Genomic DNA, 26,990 nt, shown 5'->3' with positions numbered 1-26,990 from the left:
AAGAAAAAAAATAGCTATGAAAATCTCCCACTTTCTTTTGATGTGCTGCAGTTTGAACTGTATGCGCACACACAAATATGAACAAAGACACACTGAACAGGCATGTCCTTTCACATATGAGCACAAATAAAATATGCTCTTTTCAACCCTCAAATTCATGCTTTTATTGTATGAAAAATATAAGAAATTGAAGGATTGAAGTCTTGAAAATAATGAGAAAAAACGTCTTCCGTTTTTAATCAGGCCTTTGGTAGGATTTGGTCAAGTGATGAGTTCAAATACAGACACGATTAGTGGCAATTAAAGTGCATTGAGACACATAATTCGCCGTCTCACAGCGTGTTGTACAGGCGACATGATGCACGAGTGAAGAGAAATAAGGAGGGAGGAAATGACGATATGTTTTAATAGGCATTGCCATGAGATTTTCCCCTCATGTGGGGCTATTTTGTCAAGCTGACCTCTTAAAGCAGCTGAGCAGCTGAGTTTTGCATACATAATTAACCGCAGTTAAATGTCATCTCGAGCATCGTCGAACCAGCGCAGTGGGTGATGGCGCTCCCTTTTTTTTTTTAAACTTCTCATCCACAGAACAGCAATTTGAAAATGAAGGCCACGTCAGTAAACGATTGTCAATGTGTGAGTGCGATTCAGGCCCATTTAAAATCTCAAACAGCAAACTTATCGAAAAATGAAAAAGCGGTTAAAATAATAAAGCCAAAAAAATTTAACATGTACAGGAATGTGAGCAGCTTTACTGTCGATCTCTTTGGACATCTCAGGCCTTATGTTTCTGCGCGAACGCAAATGTTTGAGTTTGCCCGCCGCCGACTGCAGGTGATGATGTAGATGTTGTTTTCGGGGAGCGAATACCAAATTAAAGGCGCGATGTTTGATTAAGTGTGCCAGGTGATCTCAGGAGAGGTGCGCAGACACAACCTCAGCCCCCTCATTCATTTGTAAACCTCCACACAGAGGCTTGAAATACAGGAAGTGGGAGTGTACGCTGTATATTTACCCCTTGATTGGGAATACAAATGATCAAATGCGCGACGGCTCTGAGTGTATGGGTACACGGTGTCAGCAAAGTAGCGAGAGGCGGAGAGGAGGAGAATAGAAGGAATTAGGCTGTGATGTGAGAGAGCATCTAAAAAATAAGGATGTAAAGCTGCATTGTAGCGCCTCACCTTGAACACGTGGCACAGAAAGAATAATACATGAAAAATTGGTTGCAGATCAGTCGCGGGGATCAAATAAAAATCCGATTCAGTCACACGCTGTTTGTTTTCAGAATTAACAGACTCCTAATTTGCTATTCTTGGATACTTTTAATGACTAGCGAGGTAAACAGCCCAACCAACCAAAAGCCAATTATAAAGTTATCAGCACAATGTCTATGCAGAGGAGAAGCGGTGTGTCTCAGAAGAAGAAGAAGAAACCAAAGTACCTTGATCTTCCCGCAGATATTTACTATTTTTCTCTTCAGGATGCTTGTCAACACGTTGATTTTACTGACACAAGCGCCGTCTCTATGCAATTAATATTGTTTATTTATGCATATAAACTAGTCAAACTTCAATTCTTTGCAAACTCTAACAATATGATTTCTTCCAGATATCATCAAAACTCAAGTTAACAAAGTAAATAAGCAAAAGCCAAGCCATAAAAAGCAACAAAAAAATGATGGCTGTAGTTAAAAATGGCAACGTAGATCATTTTGTGTGCTATTACCATGACTATCAGTCAGATCTTTTTTTTTTTCTTTCTTTCTTTCCGCGAACGGAACTGCTACTGGCATGGTAGCATTTGTGAAAGTCAATAAATCTAAAATATTATGTGTGAAATTGTGGGGAAAGCCATTAAGGTGGCGGGCAGTCCTGGAGCCAGTGTAAGGGTCCCGTCTGAGGAAGGACGGCTAATTCGTGACAACTGTGAACTCTGAACCTGCTAAAAGCACGACCACTGGTCAGTCGGCCCGCGTAATAGAGTCCACATGTGCTCACAGCCTGCGTCGCCTTAATTAGAAGGATCTCAGAAGGTTTGCTTAAATCAACATCAGAGCGCTTCGTTTTTTTGCTCTTAGTTACAAGTGAAATAGACATAAAAATCCGGCCTGTGGCCTTAAGCTTTGAATCTATTTCACTTTATTTATACATTCACACAAAGTGACACCGGGCTTTTAAAGTGAGAATAATGGAGCAGGCTTTGGAGAGAAATGAAGGGCGGCTTCAGTGGCTCGCAAACAATGTGTGGCGGCTCAGCTCAGGCAGAGAATCACTCAGCATTAATCAAGACTGCAGGCCTCTGTTTGACTACACAATGCCTCAAACATCCCCCTGTGTGTAAACACAAACATCAAATGCCACGTGGCATGTCCTCATCGCTAACAAGCTGACTAACAAGAGACCTGGAATTCCACTTAATTAGTACCTGCTCGCTTGCTTATTAATCCAGCAGCCCGGGTGAAATGATGAGAGCAGGCAGCAAAAAGCAAAGAATGGGACTGAAAACAACAACAGTCATTTGCAGTGTTAAATATATTGATGCCGGTGTGCTTTCCGTTTCAGGTGGTGTAATTTGACATGACGTGCGGGCTATGTTCTGTCATTAGTCAGGAAAAACGGTGAGCACCTGATCAAAGCGCAAAAAAAAAATAAAAAATGGCTCGGTCTGCCACTTAATTTATCACAAGGCAAAGACAAAAGCTTCCCTCTTGGCTGCTATTGCTTAACAAAAATCCTGACTTGGTTATATGACAAACTCACTTTGCCATTTATTTTGGCTTGACTCCCTGGGTGACTCCCTGGGTGCAGAACGCCGAAGCACCAGGTACAAGTGAGACACAGACAAACTGTAGCAGGACAAGAAAGATGCAAGGAATCTGTTAAATTGTTCATTACCATTTTAGACAATTCTATGCTTCTAATATATGTTGGTACAAGTACCAGTGCCAGTAATGCAGTACCATAATTTTCAAGTCCCGGGACTTGAGGAAAAATAATGTAGCGAAAGTGCTCTAATTCTCATATCAGACGAACCGGACTTGTGTGCACAGAAGGCGGAGGCCCGTCTGTGATGCATGTCAGGTTAAATCCTTGCCATCAGGAATGTTAACATGATGTTTGAACATGCTACATTAAAATCAAAGCTCACACCATCTAACACAAAGTTTTCTAAAAAGTTGTTTTTTTTTCAATATAGAAAAAAACGGAAGGATGTAAAGGCTGCTTTAAAACAATTTGACTTGATTTTTTTTTTTAACACACTAAACCAGTGTGAAGCAACCAATTATTGTTTACATATCTAAATTTTTATTTTTTTTTAAATGCTTCATAACAGCATCTAGAAAAACGCCACATTTAAAACAATTTATTAGTAATAGTGTCACCTATTTTTCGAACCCTCCCTTCTCACACTGTCCCACCCTCACCGCTTAAAAAAAAAAAAAAAAGACTTGTAGGTCGTGTCAAATTAAATTTTTAGTATAAGCTGCAGGCCACTGAAAAATGAATGGTGGGCTGGTATATGGTTGTTGTTTTTTTCATTTAATATAGCCAATGGCTCTCACCATAAATACATTGGGGGGGGAAAAAAATACCGATGATCAATGTGATCGGTATCGGCCGATATTACTTATTGATGATCGGTATTGGCAGCATAAAACCCTGATCGGAGCATCCCTAGTCCTTATAGTAATTATTTTAATTAATACAAAAAAAGAAAAAAGTTTTAGTAGTTGTGAGCTATTTCAGTACTGGTATCGAAGTACCTGGTACTTTTTGCAGTCAAAATTTCGGTATTGTGAAAAAACTACTTGAAATCCTGTGTGAATTTTTTTAGGGAAGGCCCATTTCTACAGTGTGCAAAGAAAGGTCCTTTACGGCATTTGTGAATAATCAGACCAGAAAATGTGTGGCAGGTCCTCACTCAGGTGTGAAATCCAGACTCAAATTATTCCTCATAATATCGCTGACGTTCGCTGAACTCCTCGCATCTCCAAAACTATCAATTTTCAGGAAATGGCTTAAAGTTTATTGAGGCATTTACATTGCAACAAGCCAACATTGGTTAATAAATTGTAAAAATAATTGAGCATGTACACATTTCTGAAATTGTTTAAATTGAACAAATTTCGAAATGGGAGGTTTTCTGCCTGACAGTGATAAATGTTTTATGTCAGAGGGGAATCACTTTTTTTTAGCATCTTAACTCATTTGCTCCCAAAAACATATAAAAACGTTCTAATATTGCCATGGTCCCAAAAACTTATGTATATGTTTTTTATATGCTAGCGCATACAGAAGGCATTGATACAGACTCTTAATTGAAGAGGTGGCTTAAAGCAATGGTAGTTATTACAAAAAAAACGGTCAGCAGGTGGCAGCAGAGTATAAGAGATCAACCAGGGCCAACAAGCTCTTTTCCCCAGTGTTTTGCACAGATTTTTGAATAATGATGAAACTTAGCTATATTCTAATGCTAATTGCTGCAAAACGGAAACAAATACAAACATACTTTTTTTTCCTGATGAAAGAAAAGACTAATCTTTCTTTTGGTAGATTCCATGTTTTTATAGCAATAGAACCCAATATTCTGTGGGCCTTGCAAAATCAGTCAAAATCCAGTAAAACAGCCGGGAGTGAAGGGGGGTGTTTCAGTGTAAATGGCTGCGAGTCAGTGAGGTAATAACAGTTAAGAATGTTTTGTCCATAATGTGACATGGGCTGAAAGATTTATGACCATGAAGCTGATTATATTTACTTTACTGTCTATGTAAAATGTATTTTCACTGGAACACAATGTGGTTCACTTTCTAAAATAGAAGAATTGGCAATGCAAATCCAATTACTTTTACTCATAATGCTAAATGCCAATTGTAGGAGGGATGAACAAGTGCATTACGTGAGCAGGCAGTAGGGTAAGGAGTGCTAAAAGGGAGGGAGTTGCATGGTTTGTCATATGCTGGCTAGTCAAAATAATTATATACAGCCATATTGGCCAGAGATCGGCATGCAGTGGAATCAGAGTGTATAGATTTAGCACTGTGGATAATAGTGTGTATGCAGCCTTAGTGGGGGAGCTCCCACGCCTCACAGAGGGCCTTTAATACACATCGTCAGCAAACAGATAAACAATCCCTCTTTGACAAGAGATTTGACAAGCTGTGTATTGTTAGGAGTGTGTGCGTGTATATACCTGCGTGCGAGTGTAAATGCGTGAGTGACCCTGAAGCTGGTCACCGATACAGGGAGCATCTCCACAGTATCATTGTGCCATTAATTAAAGAGACGACGCGCTGGCAGGTGGCTTCATGGCCCACACTGGTAATTGGCCCCCTTCTTCCCACTCTCTCCCCCTTGAAAATCAGCCACTGCCTCATTCCCACCTCCTACCCCTCGATCTCACAAACGTGCCAGTGGGCAGGCAGCAAGGCAAGACTTGGTAAAATAATGATAAGAATAGATGGAGATGAAGGGAAGGGAGTTGCAAGTTTTCCCACAAGCCTCTGATGGTCAGGGAAAGATGTTTGCCTTCAAGCCTTGTGCAGCGCAACGGGAGTTTACTTAAGACAGCCGCAATCTGAGGGGCCAGTACTGCAGACTGTAATGATGTGGGGAGAGGTCCGAACAATACAATGACAAGTTTTGCCTCCATGAATAAGTCAGTATAGACGAGGGGGAAAAACTAAAATGTGCTTCACTTAATTCTTGTACTAAGCAGACAAAGAAATAAGGCAAGCTGAATTGAGGAAATAAGGCTTGTGCGAGCGTCTCACCACATCGCTGGGAAGGTTATGCAGATCATCAAAGGGACTCTCCAGTGTGTTGGTGTCCACGTTCAGGATGACCACATCCTCCAGGGACCGACTGCGCACTCTCTACAAGAGATCACAGAATAGTTAGTATTGCCATCATTTAGGTGGCAATTAACATCTCAGGTTTTAAGAATTGACAATGAATCTCGTACCAGACTGTATTTATTGATGAAAAGAAAACAATCGTTCTATAAAACTAAGTAATACAGACAATTGATATGACGCATTTTAATGCAAAGCGATGCCAGTGTGATATTGAATGGAATCTTTGAAATGATAATCATAATTGATTAAAATCATGAGGCCAATGAAGGTTCACACCTGTGACTGTCTTTTCAATGCAGCCCATGCAGCTTTACCATGCCACTTCCACAAGCTTGACCAGGATTTACCAATGAGTGTGCAGGTGAACAAATGCCAAGATGACTTGGGAAACGTGTTGGCGAGTTATTCACTGTTTCACATAAATAATGCTTCAATTATAATAAGTCCAACCTCTATAAAAGAATACCGGTACTTTTGGAGGAATAAAGAAAATAATGGAGTTTTAATTTCTTTGCATATTTGAAAAGCTGCGTGTTCAGATGACAACATTTTGGAAATAATCCCTATTCAGATGGAAAGGCAAAAATGCCTGCAATGAGCATAACATGCTCTCACCACTTGGGCACAAACTGCTTGTGTGTCTTCTCTCTCATATCTAAAAGGTTATTTTTCATACACCACGCTCAGTCTGTCTGTGTTGAGAATGTGAGTTACGGGAATAATGCATCTCCACCGGCCATCCTAAATGTACACATTTCTGAACTTAACATGAAAAGGGAAAAACAGTGGTCAACATTTCAGAGTTTCAATAAATTTTTCACAAGCACCACCAGGCTCGTGCCCCAAACACCCGCATATGTTTTACTCTACTTGCTACCTGTTTAAGAGTCAATTGCTACTCACACTGAGCTACTAGGTCTCTGCTGGTCCAGAAAAAAAATCAATAAATAAAAGACTCAGAGTCCCATTTTGTATGTATACAGTAAAGGTGACCAAGAAATGGGATCGACATTATGTTACAACACATTTGCAGTAGAGCTCTGACTGATTGTGGCATCAGGCTGAATACTACGCCTACTAAACATGCTTGGTTGCTGGGGTCCAAAAAAAACAAAATGCTGTATCACGCTACGTCACTATTCATACGTGCACTTTCTCAGTTTCAGCAAGAATCTGTCTTTCAGTACTTAGACAGTAATGATTACCCTGACATTTTCAAAAACTTTCACTTGCTCTCCTGTCCTGCAAATTAACAGCCAAAGCAACACATTTTTTCATTTTAAAATTGAAAAAGAGTCCCTAAGTGCCATTGAGAAAGGCACTGAACCTTCATCTGCTCAGGGCCACACTGAAGAAACCACCAAGGGAATTTCCCCTTCACAATAAGTACTATAAATGTAGAGAAAAAGTATTTAGGGCTTAGATATTTTCAAATCAACAGCTGGACATATTGTAAGCACATTTCTGTAACCCTTTGAATTGACATTTTAATAGCGAATTGTCATTTACTAACTGGTCTGATCTGAAATTCAAGTCTGTTTTACAAACTTATTTATGAGACTTTATTTATGGCAATTGTGTATTTTTTAAGTCTTTTTCTTTAGAAGTTTTGTTGTGAACAGTAAATGTCATCTTGTTGTGATGATGAAAGGCTGACAGTGTAAAAAGCATCCCGTTGGTGAGCAGTGAAACATGGCATACTCCGAAAATGCCACAAACTCTACTAATGCCTTGACATTCTCTCCACATTACTTTTTTTTTAAGCACATGAATGAATAATGGCATCATTTTAAATTCAGTCTTTATGAAGCTAATTTATTAACAGTGATATTACGATAGATGATTTAAATAAAGCAAAACTTATACAGTTGCCTGTTGGTATTAGATTTACAATGCACACCTTTCTCAAGGATCGGTGTTGTCAGGGCTAAAGGTCATGAAAGTCTGACATTTGGCTACATTTAAGTGACATCTTTCCTCTGCCTTCCAATTGACAATGAAAATGTGCAATCAGAACCTCTTCATTGTTCCACACAAACGGTGCATGAAGAACAGCAGTGAAAGAGGATATTTGAATTGTACATTCTCCTCAGCACTAGAATCTCATGCATCGACAACACAGTGATCCTGCGCTACACTGCATGCATCCTGATGGCAACAAACGCAACAATTATTTCAGTGTGATGCAGGATACAGGCAGGTGTGTGTGTTTGTGTTGGGGGAGCATAGTGTGTGAATTTTCTAGTTTGTCACTTTTGTGACAGCCTGTGCAGTGGAGGCTCACATGCTGATCTGGACTAATTATGGAGTGGCAAGAAAGGGGGTCTGTCATGGATGCAGAGTGTGATAAATACTGCCACTGCCACAACTGTCAGACAACTATCACACACACACTTGCACACGCACACACGCATTCACACACAAAAGCTTGCAACATGCGCTCACAGACAATAGCAATGGTGATGGCTAGCCCCACCAAATAACAAAGGTTTATATTATAACAATGGAGTTTGTTTTTGTTTCCTGCCTTTTTTTCCCCTTCCTTACAAGCAAGAGAGACAAAGAGGAAAACTATTGTGCCGAGTATTTTTAAAATCAGTGTGCATTTTCTTTTTCCAAAAATAGCAAGGCGATATATGGGAAAGGTAGTTGCATCCTTACTTCATTAACAGTAAATTAGTAAAGTAAATAAAACATAGAACTTATTGCATACATTTGCTTACTTTGCAAACTTTATCCAGCTGTACACAATCCTACATATACATAATGATGCATACAGTATATATTTGCATGCACTTTTATGTTCATATGCATAGTAAAGAATGAACAAACATACCTCCAGCAGACTAAGATGAACTCCCACAAAGTATGGCATGGGGGCACTGCAGATGAAGAGAGGAAAACAATTCATCAGCGCTCAAAATCTCGGGTCAAGTTGGTACGACAAAGTTTACACATCCAGCTACAAGTGTTTTAAGACACTGGATTTATGTTATCTCATTTGGATTATGTAGACTAAGTTTTTCGAAGCCATATGAAGTATTCCACAAAACAGGGGTTCAAAATAAAGTACAACTCATCCAATCTTCTCAATCTTTATTAATAGTTCAGAACATTAACGGTTCTTTAGAATGTGAAGACAATTTGGTGAACTAGTCCTCTCACTCATCTCCCTACTTTACATACTCCTCCTCAACATATCTAGTTTTTCTCTGTGCATTCATACAAGACATGTCAGGCAACAAAAACCAGTCCACCTCCTGTTTTTCTTGAAATTGTCCGCTCTCGTCACCAACCTTTCTCTTCACAGCAGGTTTTGAAAAAAACATGACATTCTCTTTATTGCAGAAATTTATCAAATTTACAGTAGATTTAACAGTTTGCATGTTATCAACCTACAAAAGCGTAGAGCTGCCAATGTAGAGTAAACATTTTTGGCAGGCGAGTACGTCCAAGCGTACTCGCAAATACGTTCGAACTTACTCGCAAATACGTTTGAATATATTTGCAAATATGTTCGAACGTATTTACGAGTACGTTCTAAGGTATTCTCGAGTACATTTGAACATATTCGCAAAACATACTCCCCAGCCAAAAATGTTTGCTCTCCATTGGCAGCTCTACACGTCCGTATCAACCACTAAACTTCAAGAAAACACAACATATATGAAAGGAAAATTGGTTACCACTTTCAAAACCATGAAACAACAATATGTCACATTAGGTCCACAAATATACTTTTAACAAAAATTTACATTGAAGGAAAAAAAAATAAACTTTAGGATTGAAAATTGAAGTAAATTTTGTCACTTGCATGGATTAACACGTACAAAAAAAACTATGTGGCTATTGAGTTTGAATTTATACATTTATATTATGGAAAAAAAAGTGGTCAAATTGCAAATTTTTACTTTTAATTTCACACCATTGACTAAGAAATTACAGTACCTCAATTTTTAGTGTCTTATTTTTTATTTTTTATAGATCATTAATATTACTACAACTGTATAGCTAATTCATATGTCATTGTCCAAATACTCCTGGTATAACTCTTGTATCTGTCCCGGTTTGATATGATTTGGAAAAACAAAAAATAAATAAAAAAAACAACATAGAATCATTGAGTAATGTTCGCAATCCCATCCACCAGTCAAACAACAGAAGCACATTTTAAGACTTATGCATTGTTTGATTAAATCTTGTTGTGTCAGATCATCTCTGCCCAAGAGGATTCAGCGGCTGCATGCTCATAATCAGCCTAATACAAGCCAGCAGCACACAGCAGGCTCGTAGCTCTGCAGTGTAATAGACTAAGATATGACACTATCGTCCATCAACAAATATGCGCATGCCCGCACCAATAAATCCAGCAGCACAATACTGTACATGCTCATCAACTAATAAAATTGTATTTTCCTAATCAGTGCACGGAGGCCACCCCGGTGATTGAATCAACTGCTGCTGAGTCTTCCCAGTGTGTTGAAAATCACATTTTATAGTCGGTGATGAAGAGTTTCTAAAGGCAGATGTGTTCCACGCAGTGCACGCGATGATCAATCACAGCTGATACCAAAAAAAAAAAAAAGCAGCACCTTTTTAAGAAGATGAAATCCATGTGCCGTAAACGCAGAGAACAAGACGTTACATCGTCTCAGTCCATTCGGATGGGTGGCGGATGACGAAGATGATATCAGAGCCAAGAGTAATGAAGCATGGTGACCCACACTATATGTTTTGTTCAGTGCGTGTGTTTGTGTATGGAGGTGACAGGCCTTACCAGCAGTAGTCCAGAAGATGCGGGGGCAGCACAGGGATGAAGATATGCTGCCAGTACATCGGAAACAGCAAAGCAGCTGCACCGTGGACACACGCAGTTAACTAGAGAGAAAAGCAGAAAGGAGAGAAAGAGTTCAATGCACATGATATCTGAAAATATTATATTGTCAAAGCACTGCTTTAGAAAGGACTAAACAATGAAATCCAAGACAACACATTAATATATTACCTCGAAATAATAATCCAGTTCCAAATTGCTATAATAGAAACTCACATTAAGATGCAGTGCAGTTGTATTTTGTTAAATTAATACTTCTCCGACAGTGTCAATTTAAGCAAGTATCGCATCTCATTAGATTGCGCAGGTGCGCCTCATGTTGCTACAGGTGAGTGTATGTCAGCCTTTTGTGTTGAACATGTAACCTCGAGCTATTATTGGAGGAAAGAAGAGAAGATCAACCGGCTGACAGGAGCCTGTCGCCAACTTTTGTAGCGGAGACACGGAATGACAAATTGTGGAAAAAAAACATATAAAGAAATGTATGTCTGGCAAAGGGTGAAGACAGAAGACAGTTGCATTACATCAACAATATGTTTTTCATTTTTGTATAGAGATGTTCCATTGCTGTTATAAACTTTTAACCTCAAAATTATTAGATAAATTGTAGGGCTGGGTTTAAAAAAAAATAAATAAAAAAATTTAATAATCAATATCAAAACGATTTTCCTTTTCAAGCCCAGTATCGATTCATAAAACCATGAATCAAATATTTTATATATATTTTTCCCATAAATTCTCAAGAAAATAGAATTTTAAAGGCCATTTTTTTTTGTATCTTACTGTTTTCTTGAAAAGTACTGTTCACATGAATTTAAAAGTACTTTCTTACATTTATGAAAGACCTGACTTATAGCACTTAAAAACAATTCAGAATCTTCTTAATTTGTATTTTCAATTATTGAATTAGATTATACAAATATTTTAATTTCATTATTGCTGATGTGAATGTGTGTAACTCTTATGTGATTATAACACGTGTTACTTTCATTAATAAACTAAACCATTTAACCTGTTACTTCCTCTGCAAAATGTACTTTGGAATTTCAGATTTGTGGAGTTTTTATCATGTCCTTGACATTTAAGAAGAATTAATACGCCATAATTAATTGATATCGGACTGAATTGAAGTGGATTGAGGAAATTTGAATCGATAGCTAGCCCTAATAAATTGCAGTGTTATGAGAATAAACCATCTGTGTGAGATGGTGAGCCCCTTAAACAAAATTAACCTAAAACTGTTTCATCAAACAATAATCTGGATGTGGTTCTCAATAAAATACTTTTCAACTAAACGTGAAAACAATTGCAGCCGAACACACGTCTGCCATTTGTCATAAAAATCAAAATAAGTGCCCAAGCCTGGCATAACAAAAAGAAAAAAAAAAGTAGAATAATTAACCTCTTTTTTTTTCAACAAATAATGAGGCGCAATCAAACGAAGATGACATCGCTTTTCAAAGGCACTCAACTCACGAACCAAAACCGCACATAAAATTAAAATCATTGTCTCCCATTGTCTTAGAGCCAGGACCCCCCCCCCCCCCCCCCCCCTTCCAACCCGCTCGCCCCCTCTTGACACGGCGTCTTCTTAAAAACCAAGCTAAAAGTAATGACCTGCAACACACACACGCAGGCACGGCAGGGGAACGAGGCGTTAGCTCATCCCCCAGATTAAAATAACATGATTAAATATGGAAAGAGAACAGAGGTCTGAGGGGCTCCTGCGGGACTTCATTAGGGCAAATTGCCAAAGAATGAAACATGAGTTAGCCAAGAGAGACTGCGGGCTAGGCCAATACCACCGGGACCCCGGAGCAGCAGCCGCTGTTATACTGCTACAGCTTCACAGTCAATGTGTGAAGCGGACACACACTGTCACACGCGCGCACACACAACTACCAGGAGACCCTCTGCTCACTGACACACAAAGTGTCACAATTGACCGGCCAAGAGCCAAAATCACCACTGTCAGAAAAAAAAAAAAAACACCCCCCGCCTTCCCACACACCTCTTGCAGTGGAACCTCACATCAAGCCTGGACATCTGAAGGGCTCTGCATGCGTGCCTGCGTGTGTTTTTGTGTAAATATGCCGCCCTCCTTGCATGTTTGTTTTAACCGCGTTCATTTTTCCTATCGACTAGGGGAAAAAAACAAAAAACACTGTATTTGTTGTCTCGGTGCAATCTCTCACCCAGCCAGTCCCACAATAGTTAAGACTTAATCAACATTTAATTGGTGTCTTGCTCTGTGTATCTGAATATGCATATTTTTTCCTCCGCCCGCCGCCGTCTTCCGACACAACAGCGTTGCCACGCTCCTGTCAGAATGAATTCCCTCACAAACAGTTTGGCTTCTTTTGTTAATTCTAAGAGTAAATCAATCCTATGAATATTAATGTGGGAAAGTGAAACACTTGGTGGAGGAGTTGTTATCAAAATCATCAGATATGTTTTTTTTCCCCACCAACGTGATGATAAAGGGCCATTAATTTGTGATAAAGAGAGGTCAGCAGTCTGACTGCGGGCTTACACACGCAAAGTGGAGATCCAACAGGCGAGCATATTCCTCCTCTGGGAGTGCGAGACGAGCCCCAGCCATTCACTGGTACCAGGAGGTAATGGCACAGAACACCTCGCTAACCAACTCCAATTATCTCCACCAGGCCTCAAGGTGAGACCCCCCCCAACCGGCGTGATTTACTTACAGGTTGAAAGGGAGAAGACGAGCCTCTCACGCTTCTTCTCCTAACACCCACTGGCTGTTTTAAGGGATTTAAATTTGAAAACGAAGGAGGTTACGGACGCTCAGAGATTTATATATATTTCATTTGTTATCTCCAAATAGATAGAGATGGAACCGTGTCTGACATAAGTTAGCACAAAAGCACCTCACTTATCTCACTTAAATTACTAGATGTGCTTGTTTATGTTTAACTGCTTGAGGCACACAAAAGCCAATAAACCTGTAAAATTAAAAACAACACTTTTCTTCTTTTTATTCAAGGAGTTTTTTTCCTTTTTTTTTTCCAAGGGGTCAAAGGATTGGGACGGGGGGTTCACGTGACAGTAAGCCATAAGAGGCTAAGGCTGATAAAATATTTGCCAGGCTGATAAATAATAGATGAGTGGAGCCAAATGGCTTACACGCTCCACAAAAGACCTGGGTGCTTAATATTCCATTCAATGGAGAATCACAGATACAGTCCCCAAGAACAAATGCAGGATTAGGTGCTGGGTCCGGTCCTCGGGGACCGGGGCTCAGCCCGGTAATGAGGGGCCGCCTGCCTCTCACGCTGTGCGCGCGCGCGGGCGCGCACGTGTGCGTTGCCCCATCGGCTGGTCTGAGGTTTATTCAAATAACGATCCTGATATTGCATATAGTGAATTTCAGTCAACCATTATTTCTCTATATAATAAACATTGTCCATTAATTAAGATTACAAGAAAGTATAAAGGTCCAAATAAGACATGGATGACAAAGGGGATACAGAATGCATGTAAAAAGAAAAATAATTTATATAAAAGATTTATTAAATTGAGAACTGTGGAAGCTGAAACAAAGTACAAGATCTATAAAAATAAATTAGCAAATATTATTCGAATAAGAAAGAAAGATTATTACTATGAATTATTAGAACAGAATAAAAGCAATACACAAGAAATATGGAAAACACTAAATCATGTAATTAAAAAAAGTTCTAAAAAAACAAATTTTCCACAATATTTTATAAAAGATAACGATATGGTAATTGATGAAATTTCTGACATAGCTAATAATTTTAATGAATATTTAGTTAACGTGGGCAGCAACTTGGCAAACAAAATCCCAGAGCCAAGAAACAAACGTGAAATAGATAAGAACATTGTAAATAATTCATCCACAATGTTTCTTAATGATGTGAATGATATAGAAGTATTAAATGTTGTGAAAACATTAAAAAATAAAAAGTCTACTGACTGTCTTAACATTGATATGACATTAGTAAAAAGTATTATAGAATATATTGTAAAACCTTTTACATATATTTGTAATTTATCATTTAAAACTGGTATATTTCCATCAAAAATGAAGATAGCCAAAGTCATTCCTGTTCATAAAAGTGGAGAAAGACACACGTTTAATAACTACAGACCAATATCATTGTTGCCACAGTTCTCAAAAATTCTAGAAAAATTATTTTCATATAGATTGGATAATTTTATTGAGAAACATAAGCTCTTAAGTGAAACCCAATATGGGTTTAGAGAAAAACGGACCACCTCAATGGCAGTCATGGAGCTTGTAGAAGCAATATCTACCGAAATAGATAATAAAAAATTTACTGTTGGGATTTTTATGGATTTAAAAAAAGCTTTTGATACTATAGATCATTCTATATTAATGAATAAATTAAAGAAATATGGAATAAGAGGTTTAGCTTATAAGTGGATGAAAAGTTATTTGGAAAATAGATATCAGTATGTGCAGTTTAATAATGTACAATCAGAACACATGAAGATCACTCATGGAGTTCCCCAAGGGTCTGTGCTCGGCCCTAAATTATTTATACTGTATATAAACGATATTTGCTGTGTCTCAAAAACATTGAAAAGTGTTTTATTTGCTGATGATACAACTTTCTATTGTTCAGGAGAAAACCTGAAGCAGCTTCTGACTACTGTGGAGTATGAATTGAATATATTAAAAAAATGGTTTGATGTAAATAAATTATCATTGAATTTAAATAAAACCAAGTTCATAGTTTTTGGCACGAGACAAATCACTCATCAAGTCAAAATTATGGTGAATTCAATTGAAATAGAAAGGGTGAATGAAAATAAATTCCTTGGAATTATTATCGATGATAAATTATGTTGGAAGCCACACATAGAAACTGTTAAAAGGAAAATGTCAAAAATCATAGGGATACTCTATAAAAGTAAGGATGTTTTAAACATGAAATCATTATATATATTATATAGTTCATTATTATTACCATATTTGACCTATTGTGTGGAATTATGGGGGATGGCATATAAAACAAATACTAACACCGTTTTCAAATTGCAAAAGAAAGCTATAAGAATTATTAATGGATCAAAGTATACAGAGCCAACACATCCACTATTTATTAAATTAAATGCAATGAAATTTTATGACTTGGTGGATTTTAAAATAGCACAAATAATGTATAAAGTTTATAACAATTTACTCTGCCACAGTACTCAGAAGTTATTTGAAATTAGACACAGTCCTTATGATATAAGGGGTACAAGTGTGTACAAAAAACCCAAAACAAGAACAAATATTAAGCAAAGGTGTGTATCTGTAAAAGGTGTTGATCTGTGGAATCAATTGGAAATTGCTCTGCAAAATTGTGATTCAATGCTGGAGTTTAAAAAAATGTTTAAAAGTAAAATTCAAAAAAATTATCTATGTCAAGCCAGTATATGAAAAATGTACATGTGAGTATGTGTAAGTGATCTAGATAGGTATTATGGTATATGTTTAGTAAATTTATGTATATATGTTTTTGGTAAATGTGAATAGGTTAAGTGCACTTGTGTATATATATATAACTTGGGTTATATATATCATTTATTAATTTATTATTATTATTATTTTTAATAATCAGTAAATGAAAATTGTATTAATAATGAAATAAGTTTAAATATATTTAGTAAAAGGGGTAGGACTAGATAAGTTTTTAACTTCTTCCTACTCCCTTTTGAACATGTAAGTTATGATTAATTGAATGATTATGTTATTGGGATTTTCTTCTATTTTGATTGTTGTTGTTTTTTGTTTTATCTCTGCTGTTCATTTGTTTATATGTTCAAAAAAATAATAAAAGGAAAAAAAAAAAAGGAAAAGGCTGTGAGAAGCGAAGCGATTATACAGCGACAGCCTGCTTCAAAAAGCAGTCAAGGTCTTTGGTTGTGCCCTGAGAGCTTTTTAGTGCACTTGTAGCCGAAACATAAAGAAGACTGGTACTTGCGGACTCATTCACAATTGGGCCATGGACAGAAAAGATGGAGACAGACGAGCAGTGAAAGTAGAAGAAAGCGTAACAGAAAAGATGGTAAAAATAAAAACTTGAAAACTGTATTACAGATGGGCACAAATGCCGCAATCAAAAAAGCTCCTCATGAAAGGCTTGGCACAGCTTTATGTCTTTACAAAAAGTCTTACTAAAGGCTAAAACCAAACCAAACAAAATGTACAAGTGAGAAGAGTGTTATTTTACTTTTTAATATAACCTGCAGGTTTATGGGGCAAGCAGGTGTAGTTGCACTCAAAAAAAAAAATATGACAATAGAAAAAGTATAAGATTTAAAACCAGTTTCACCATTGTCACCAACCACAAACTCAGGCATTAACAGATCAATCAGCAAGTCTTTGAAACCGTATCTTTAAAATAATAATAATAATAATAATAATAATAATAATAAAAATAAATGATTTCACAATATGTATAATTAATTTGGAGTAAGATTTGAGTATAAAATAGTACAGGCAGTTTATTTTCCAGAACTGTATATCGACTCAGAACTTACATCGATTCAGAAACAAGCTGTAATTTCGACATTGTAGAGATTGCCCTCGTGACTGTGGCCAAAAAAATTTGAATTAGGAATGCTCTATACCACTTTTTTTTCAGACCAATACCTATACAAGTACTCAACTCTTCAATATCAAGTACCGAATGTCCGACATGACTAGTACTTCTGATACATAAGATTCCCCCCTAAAAACAACAAAAGATCATTTAAAAAAAAAAAAGACTTATATCCAATATAGCATTTTTCCCTGGCAATTTTCTATTCTTCTAATTTCTAGTTTCTGACTGCAATATGGCCACAAGACGGTGGCCGATACACCGAGTGGCCGATACACCGAGTTCTTAATTTGACTATCATGGTTATATTGAATTTATACCATCTACCAGAAGCTCTTGAATTCACTCGGTGTCTGACATTTTTGAGTGTGATCTGTGGGTTGGATACAACTTGTTTTTTTGTTTGTTTGTGTTTTTTTTTGTTTTTTTTTTAGTAATCATACTTATATCATTTCTTCATTTTGGCAATTCTGAGGTATAACTAGAATAAATTCTACAGCCGTGTGTCAACAATCTAAGATGTCCAACACACACCTCCTTCAGATCATTAACTTGTCAATTTAGATCTGCTGTTAAGTAAACCTGTAACCTGGATAAATGAAACCAGCAGCAACTATTTCACGCACAGGTTAGACTGAGTTTGATGTTGAGGGGTACATAAAAAAAAAAAAAGTAGGGCTTAACAAAGGTTTATGTGACATAAAGTTTTTTTTTAAATATTTTTATATATATATTTTTATACATATATATATATATATATATATATATATATATATATATATATATATATATATTTTAGATTTTTATGTTTTTTTTTCATAAAGGTTTATTTAATCACAATCTCAAAGAGGAGTTGAATTGACTGGAACATTACTTGTGTTATGGTAAAATAAAGAGGCATTAGAGAAGATTTCAAGGGACAAATGGTGGAAAAAAAGATATAAAGAAATGTATGGCTGGCAAGGGGTGACGAGAGAAGACAATTGCATCAACAATTTGTTTTTGTTTTGGATAGAGATATTCCATTGGTGTTATCATGTGCATTTGAAACTTTTAACTAAAAATTATTCGATAAATTTTAAGGCTGTGTTAAAAAAAAAAAAAAAAATCAAATCATCAATATCGAAATGATTTTCCTTTTCAAGCCGAATATCAATTCATAAAACCATGAATCGATTATTTTATATACTGTACCTCTTTTTCCAATAAATTCTCAAGAAAATAGAATTTTAATCTTTAATTTTTATCTTACTGTTTTCTTGAAATGTACTGTTCACATGAATGTAAGAGAATTAAAGAAGTTTTAGTGGAAGTTAAGCTAAGTTTAAGGTTAAGGTTCTTCTGAATGAGTCTCAGGTGGGGTACGTCTCACAAAGCCAAGGCACTGCACTCTATCTGAAGGAGCATTTATATAATTTATTTATACATATAAATAATAATAGGAATCGCACATCCACTACAGTAAGTGGCAGTGGCGCTCTCAATGTAAGAGTGCACAAGGAGTATTAGCACCTTTGCAGAGGTATACTTACAACAATTTTATAGACAAATGATACAATTACTGTCATAGTTGCGGTTGATTGCGTGTGTGCGTGCGTGTGTGGGGCGGGGGCGACAAAACATTTCTTCTGCCTGGGGGACGTAACAAAAAATAATTGAGAAACACTGAGTAAGACAGAAAAAAAAGACAGGTAGGTTGAATAAACTGAAAAATAATAACCTTTTGGTCAGTGTACTTTAAGAGTGCAGAGACAAATACTTCGATCCATCCATTTTCTTAACCGCTTGCTCCTCACAAGGGTCGCAGGGGGTGCTGGAGCCTATCCCAGCTGGCTTCGGGCAGTAGGCGGCGTGCACCCTGGACTGGTTGTCAGCCAATCGCAGGACACACAGAGACAAACAACCATCCACAAACACAAGCACACCTAAGCGCCCGATTAACCTGCCATGCATGTCTTTGGAATGTGGGAGGAGACCGGAGTACCCGGAGAAGACCCACGCGGGCACAGGGAGAACATGCAAACTCCACCCAGGAAGGCTGGAGCCTGGACTCGAACCAGAGTACTCAGTACTGGGAGGCGGTCGTGCTAACCACTCATTCACCGTGCCACCCGAGACAAATACTTGCTCCTGTTAAAAGTAACGTACTTTCTCGACACGATCAATTTCAGACCAACTCATTTCTGTTCTCTTTCCTCCTGCCAGCTGTCTTTCTGTCCATGTCAGCCTCCTTTGACTGTTAGTTTTATTGTTATATTAGCCTTTCCTTCTCTCCTCCTCAACACCAACTACGTTTCCAATTAGCCAGTCTGCTTTCGCCTCTGCAGACATACACGGATGTCAGGCCCAGCGCGACTCAAGTGTGCCTCACAACAAGTAGGTGGCACAGGAAGACAGAGCGAGGGCAGACGTGTTGCTGGTGGCAACAGCTAACGCCAGGCCTCCTACACAGACAAAGCGACTGAGAATGTGTCACAAAGACATAAGGTGTGAGTTACCGGCACATAAACAGATGCATGCATGCATAAAAAAAAAAAAAAAGAGAGAGAGACAAACACCCACTTCATGTAAATAGGCACATTTGTGGCTACAGCAGGAGAGCACGCATGGCAACTCATGGCTTGACTAGGTAGGGATAAATCTATTGAGGGGAAAGACACACGGGGAGCAGGAGGAAGAGAGGTGTAGCCAGCGAGAACACGAGACAGTAAAAATGATATGTCAGAGAGGACCAAGATAGCGTAAGTCGGGAGACACAGTAAAGTCGGGCAACGAGAGGGGAGGAACAACAGAGGAAAAGGCAGGAAACAGAGAGACAGCTGGCACTCTAGGGCATGCTGGATGGATAGCGCCTTGTTAGCATAGGCCTGACAGGCTGATGAGAGGGCTGCTGTCAGACCATGCTGGGGCTGGGCTCTGAGTTTGGGCGATAGGCAGGGCAGAGAATGGGCTTGCGAGCTGGGGGGCCTCGGCAGATGAAAGACGAGGAAGGTGGTGGGGCGTGGGGGAATGGGGGAAGGGGGGTCCACTCCCTGCTGACTAGTTAGAGGAAGAGCTGATGCAGCCCCATTATACGGCACTATGACAAGGCTGCACGCTCCGCCGGCTCCCGCCCCCTTGCGCCACTGCCGACCGGCCTTTTTCAAAGAGCCGGAGTGTTCACCTCTGGTCACCAAACGGCAAAAAGTCAACTGATGCATTGTTGTACAATAATGATTTATTCCTTTGCTTGCAAACCGCACCGGCCATGTACCGACAGACTGACACGCTGGCTTCACCGGAGGCTTTAACACAGGCATCACCCGGAGCAGAAAGAATAAATGCAGTACATTTGTGAAAAGCGTGTGTGTGTCCATCTTCTACACTGTTTCTCACTGCTGTGCTGGCCCAATTGGATTGCCATTCACTAAAAAGACAAACTATTGTGCTGCACCTACACGAAGTGAAAATGAAAGAAAATATAGCTGCTCAACCCTCAGCAATTTGAAGAGCTTGCACTCTACTGTGAACTATTGACTGTGGGATTTGTTCATTCAAGCAAAAGAGCATTTGTGAGGAGCAGAGGTCAATGATACTGCACCTCAGAGAATCTCTGTTGGAGTTCATCGTCAAGTTGTTTGATGTGTTGAAGTTCTTCCTTGCAAACTCATCTAAAGTTGCTAGAATACATTTTTTTCCAAAAGCTCTCACGAAGATGAGAAATTAAGATTCAGGGGGAAATAAGGGCTCTAGTCCAATGCTCGACTGACTTATTCATTGAAGTTGTCTGGATAGTTTTGTGATTGTGGTAAAAAGCAACAGGATAAATCTACAGTGGATCGAAAAGGTCTACACACCCATTGTGACCATTGCAGAAAGGGAAAAAAATGTCAGGAAAAGGCTACTAGAACAGCTGAACATTACTTGGGATTAATCAATAATTAAGGCAGTCAAATCAAAGTCCTCTCTAATGGTTCAATTGGCAGTTATTTTTTTAGTTCTGGACTTAAAAATTATGTGTGAAAAAAAAATAAAAAATCCCGGCCAAAACAGACAGTGGTAAATTTAGGCTTGATTTCTGATAACGTCTGTAACATCCACATTTAGATCAAGAACTGTGATGTCATACTGACGTCAACGGCAGGAGACAAGCCCATTTCCACATAATACGTGCGTCCGTCACCACTTTGTTATTTTAATGCAATATTAACCAATTCAAAGTAGTGAAAACATATTGCGAACAAATTCAATACTCAAACATTTAAATGTCTGAAAAGTGTGTAAAGGTCGGCCTATTTCCTTGTTCTGCTGAATCTATTGCATTTTATTTTTATTTTAGATGAGTGAAAATAATGAGGTTAGACACATTTTATTAGGTTATGGTCCAATTGACCGCTCTCATGCTTATCACTCACCACGACAGGGAGAAGAAATTAGTGGCAGCTACACTTCCTGTTGCATACTTAAGAATGTTCCATGTCGGAACTTGGCAAGTCTCTGTAGTCTGTACTGTAGCTGAAAAATTAACGCAAGAAACATGTATGTTTTTATTAGCTATTTGTGACCAGCCCAAAATGGGTCTGTGACCGTCACCTATTTTTGGGGTCCCAACCCACAACTTGAGATCATTCTATGCTACAGAAATACTGTCAAGTGATGTGAATGAGTCAACTTGGTGTCTCATGCAAATTAGTTAACACAATAAAATATGGTTAAAAGCCACAATAAGTCAACAACGATAATAATAGAACAAAATGTATAAAGTAAATCAAGGTGAAGACCGCCTTGTTAACATGTCATCAAATTGTGTTTTTTGTTTTGTTTTGTTTGTTTTTTTAATTATGGACACTATTATCAAGATAGTTAAGTTTTTATTGAGACTAAAGAATCTTAGAACATTCATTAAAACATTGCCAGGTGATACAAATAAAATAATTCATCAATGGTTTAACTCTTAAATTTCGAGGGAAACATTTGCTTAGCTATGAACTGATTGGACATTGACCTGCTTCCTGGATAGACTGGTCCCACTATACTTCGAGCCAATAACATGGAATCGTTGCCACACAATTTCTTTTATTATTATTATTACTATTATTATTATTATTATTAGTATTATTATTATTATTATGTGTTGATATTCCTGCAGGGAAAAAAATATGACGTTTCAAAATCTATATATATTTGAGCTGGGGGAAAAAAGAAAAAAGAAAAAAAAGAAAAACAGCTCACCTCTCCCTAATGAGCAACACAATTTATTCTTTCAGTTTGAAGAGCTGAGCAATGGTGCTGCTATTAAGAAAAATAAAAAGTATGTTGAAGAATGAGAAGAAAATCTTTTTTTTCGCTCAGTAGCATTTGTGTGAGTGCTTGTCTTTCAGCATTGACACAACAATGCCTCCAATATAAGGAGAAAACAAGCTTTGAAAAGATTACTGTCCATCTAGTGACTGCCAACAGTCACTTTATCAAACATTATGACAAACTGACATCAATTATATATTTCTCACCTGTTCAAGTATTTGATCACCAGACAATTGGCTGGATAATGAGCTCGGCTCTTTACAGTTAAGTATGCATTATTGTGGCAAGCTTTTCCTCCTGAACTTGGAGGTCAGTCTTCCCAGCAGCGAAAAAAATAATGCATCACAGAAGCAGCAATAATGCAAGGGCCCGCAAGTAATCCCAGCGGGGATGTGAAAATACCTTTGTACTCCAGTGCCTGACATATACTGCTACCAAACCAAAACAGCCCTCCCAGAGGAAGAGAGATGGATCGACAGATGAGTTGATGACGGATTGCAGAGGATAAAAGGCTGCGAGACGAATAATCTCTTAAAATATCCTGCTGCTATATTTTATTAAGAGAAATAAGACGAACATTTGACTCAGGGTGGCAGAAAATTCTAAATCAAATTTGAGCAAATTGCATCAACCCCCGCTTTCCGCTCGAGTGAAAAGAAAAACACTTTCACTCTCGAGTCTAACGATGTTCACTGTGTAACCGCGGTGTGAGGAAAGGTGCTGCCGTTCTGACAGGCTGACGGGAGACAGGTGAAAGTCGAGGAGGGCTGGATGACTTTTACAGTTTTGCCTCCGTGGCTCCTATGGGAGACCTTGGGTGCTGCCAGCACCCATCAACAAGCGCGGGGCCCCTCCGGTTGTTCAGTGTTGATACCCGGGCGGGATCAGCTACATTAGAGATACAGATAGGACTGGGATGACATCACTTCCCGCTTCCATCTCATCTGTCATAAACATTTGGCTCTGCCTCAGCAAACACAAAGATAAGGCTCGGATGGGTGGAATGAGGAACGGAGGAAGGAAGGAAAGAAGGAAGAGTGGGAGAAATAGAAGGATTCCCTCCCTCATAGACACAGACAGAAGTAGCTTTAAATTATGAGAGTTAAGACATGCAATAAGTGATAATTTAAGGCTTTTGGTCCGATAATATTTTGGAGTTATAAAACAGTCAAAAATAATCCAGCTTTGGAGTGACTATCAGAGCTTGCTACTCGCCTAACTGTTTGACTGCAGGGTGGTGTTCAACTCCCTGCGCAAGCAGCGTTGCATGTCAGAGAAATTGTCTCTCTTCCTACTTTTTGATATCTTGCTGGAATATTGATGAAGAACTTCATATTCAATCAAATAGACATTCTGGCTAAATTAGAATGTGAATTCCATATGAAGCGGAAGACATTGAATCTTGGAGGTTGTAAATTAATTAATTCAGTGGTACTTTCACTTAGTTTAATCAGTTCTGTGACTAAGTTGGCATTTATTTACTCATACAGTCCCAACTAAATTTATCCAATTGAAATGAATTGAAAGGTCATTAAATTGAACCATTTCAACCCACCCAAAAAAATGTTTCCGTTACGATTTAATATAGAAAACTAGTCAATGAAAAACATATTGAATAGGAGGGTGCATTGCTCCAATAATTGATGATTCGATACGTATCCCAATGCATGAGATACAATTCAAGAACAGACCATTTTCAAATGGAATGATTCAATTCGGTTTGATTCAGTGGGATGACAATTCTATTTAATGTGACCTGGCTGTAGCTTTAGTCAGGTTTATTAATAGTCAAGAATATTTAAAAGCTCTGCAAAGCCAAAACAATTCAAGTTAATCAAAGTCAAATTAACAACAAATCATCAGCATAATCAAAACAATTTATACTGTTTGATACCTGGTGTGCATCGCTCATAAAAGACAATTCAATATGTATCTCGATGCATGTGATGCAACATGATTCAAGAACTGTACACTTAAAAATGTAATGAAACCGATTTTCCTATTCAAATTGATTTTTGTTACACCCCTAATATAAAGCAAAATAGAGGATAATGGAATGCAATAAATTTATTTTTAGCATTTGTTTGTTGTGGTTGGCCTTTAAAGGGCGTCGGCTACTGAGTGGAGCTCCCAGCAGGAGCTCAAGTCAGGTTGTCTTTCATTTTATATTTGTATGATCGACTGTTTATCTTGTTCAATTTATGCATGGCTGAGCATCAATGACTGTGGCTCTCCTTGCCCACATGGAGGGCATTCCTGCAGCATTACTACTGCAACGCCCTTTTTACTCTCAACTGCACAGAATGGACCTCTACATTTAACTCAGCATCAACACCATTTGTGACAAACTGCAAGCAGTTGGGAAATTAGTTGCTCGCCCAATCGTTTGCGTGGCACGACAAGTAAGTGGCACTATGTGGCATACTGTTTTTAAAGCTTCTTTCCCGTGGCTGATCTCAGCCAATGGACTCACAGTGCTCAGCTTGCTTGAGGTAATGATGATGCGCCGCTCGTGAAGCATACTGCCGTAGAGTTGCAGCATGTTGTTGACATCCACAGCCACAAAGTATTCTGTCAGGTTTCTCTGGAAATAGGCAGAAAGGGAGATACATAACAAACTGTCCTTGTACAACATGTTACAGAAACGTGTCAAGGCTTCAGACGGTTAGTGCGTGCGCTCTCATGGAGATATACTGTACCTGGGGTACAACCTTGCACCTATTACTTTGTTGTAAGAGCTAACAGTGGTAACACGGAATGAAAGAGGTTAACATTTGTATGCACAGATGCCTGACTGAACTCTACTTTAAATACAAAAAAAAAAATCAACAGGGAGAAAGGCGAGTTAAATCTGAAGTATCTAATACCCATGGAAGTCACTGAACTTCAACATGAAAATGTATCAGCACCAGGAGACAAAACTGAAACAAGAGGATGATGCAATAATTTCAAAAGATGACAAGTGTATCTGGTTAAATACGATTAAAGGCAGAGATGTTTCCAGAAGAGAGGGCTCACTTTATCTCTCTCTGTCTGGTTTTCCACAAATACTTACGCTCTCTGGGATAGTTGGCAGTCCATTGATATCCGGGGCGATGAAGTAGGAGTGCTGCGGAAAACACAAACATGCAGGAGAAAGAAGAGAGAAGGTCACAAGTGAAGCACACCACTTACATAGAAGAAAATGAGGGAAGGGGGGTTGACTTTGTTCTATGATTTATGGCTCATCTTCAGCTCTGTCTATATGAATTGCTGAGCTGGTGTCTGAACTGTGGTGCTGCTTTTATCGGGCTTGCAGAACAGAGAAAGCTCAATAGAAACTCATCTCCCCGCAGACACAGACTGGGGTGATGTCTCTGGTGGAAAACTGAGTCTTTATTTAAGCATTAGAAAGGCTTGTGGAGCAGCAACACTTGTGTGTGCCAGTGCGCGCACGCACACAAACACAGGTTGTTTAGACGATCACAGAGCTGCCTGTCTCACTTTGGGAGAGCAGAGCACTTTCAGTGTTCCGATCAAAGAGGCCGGAGAGGGGTTCTGTCTGGAGACGGGTAGGCAAAGCACCAACTGAAGCGCACACTCTACCTCACTCAACCATCTGTTGCTGGCTTGTCCCCTAAACCCAGGATGGAGTGGCCCATGGGACTTTCACTATTGTACTTTCCTAGTACGGAACATTAGCCATATTTTAAAACATTTAAAAAAAGATTCATGTTTGTATACAGAATTTTAATTTAACTGCTGCATACATGAATACATTCCCATGAAAAAATATACAATGGAAAAATTAAACTTCACATTTCATACATTTTCTGCGATTGGCTGGCAACTAGTTCAGGGTGTAGCCCGCCTACTGCCCATAGCCAGATGGGATAGGCTCCAGCACCCCCAGCGACCATTGTGAGGAGTAAGCGGTTCAGAAAATCTCGGATAGCAGTAAAATAAAATCTGAGTCAAATCTCGGATGGCAGTAAAATATGGCAATGAAAGTCAATGAAGATCCAAATCACCTAGAGAGTAAAGATTTTTCACTGACTAAAGGCATAGAAGAATTGATAGAAATGCAGAGCGAAACCCAGAAAACCCAATAAAATGAGGAGGTAATCACTATAAAGTTAGTTGGATTCTAGACAAACCCACCACCATATTTGGAGGGATTTAAAGGCAAAGTCAACCCAAAAATTTTGAAACTTGGCGGTTCTCAGGATGATAAAGATTTTGCGCTTATTTTTCCCCAAACCAATCTGCATTAAAACAATAATGAACTGATATATTTTCTGTATATACTTGTATTGCACCAAAAAAAAAATAAAAAAAATACAGAAAATATTTTTGACTTGTGCTTATTAGGTCATACTTGTCCGGCCCATTTCAGACCAAATTTGGGTGAAAGTGGCCACAGAATTAAAAT

The 26,990-nt window shown here is 38.4% G+C and overlaps 1 protein-coding gene across 2 annotated transcripts in view; it reads right to left on the bottom strand.

The window, feature by feature from the left end:
• Positions 1-26,990, bottom strand: part of dennd1b (DENN/MADD domain containing 1B) — a 136,633-nt gene that overhangs the window by 43,569 nt on the left and 66,074 nt on the right. For both annotated transcript variants that reach the window (XM_077534356.1, XM_077534357.1), the window contains 5 exons: positions 25,635-25,688; positions 25,053-25,163; positions 10,638-10,738; positions 8,697-8,742; positions 5,777-5,878 (listed from right to left, as the gene is read on the bottom strand). In XM_077534356.1, the coding sequence (XP_077390482.1) occupies positions 5,777-5,878; positions 8,697-8,742; positions 10,638-10,738; positions 25,053-25,163; positions 25,635-25,688 (414 nt within the window). The remainder of the gene's footprint in view (positions 1-5,776; positions 5,879-8,696; positions 8,743-10,637; positions 10,739-25,052; positions 25,164-25,634; positions 25,689-26,990) is intronic.

This window comes from Festucalex cinctus, chromosome 10 (genome assembly GCF_051991245.1).
Source record: "Festucalex cinctus isolate MCC-2025b chromosome 10, RoL_Fcin_1.0, whole genome shotgun sequence".
Taxonomy (NCBI): domain Eukaryota; kingdom Metazoa; phylum Chordata; class Actinopteri; order Syngnathiformes; family Syngnathidae; genus Festucalex; species Festucalex cinctus.
Note: the sequence above shows the minus strand (reverse complement) of the source record. Positions and strands in the feature narration are given on the sequence as shown.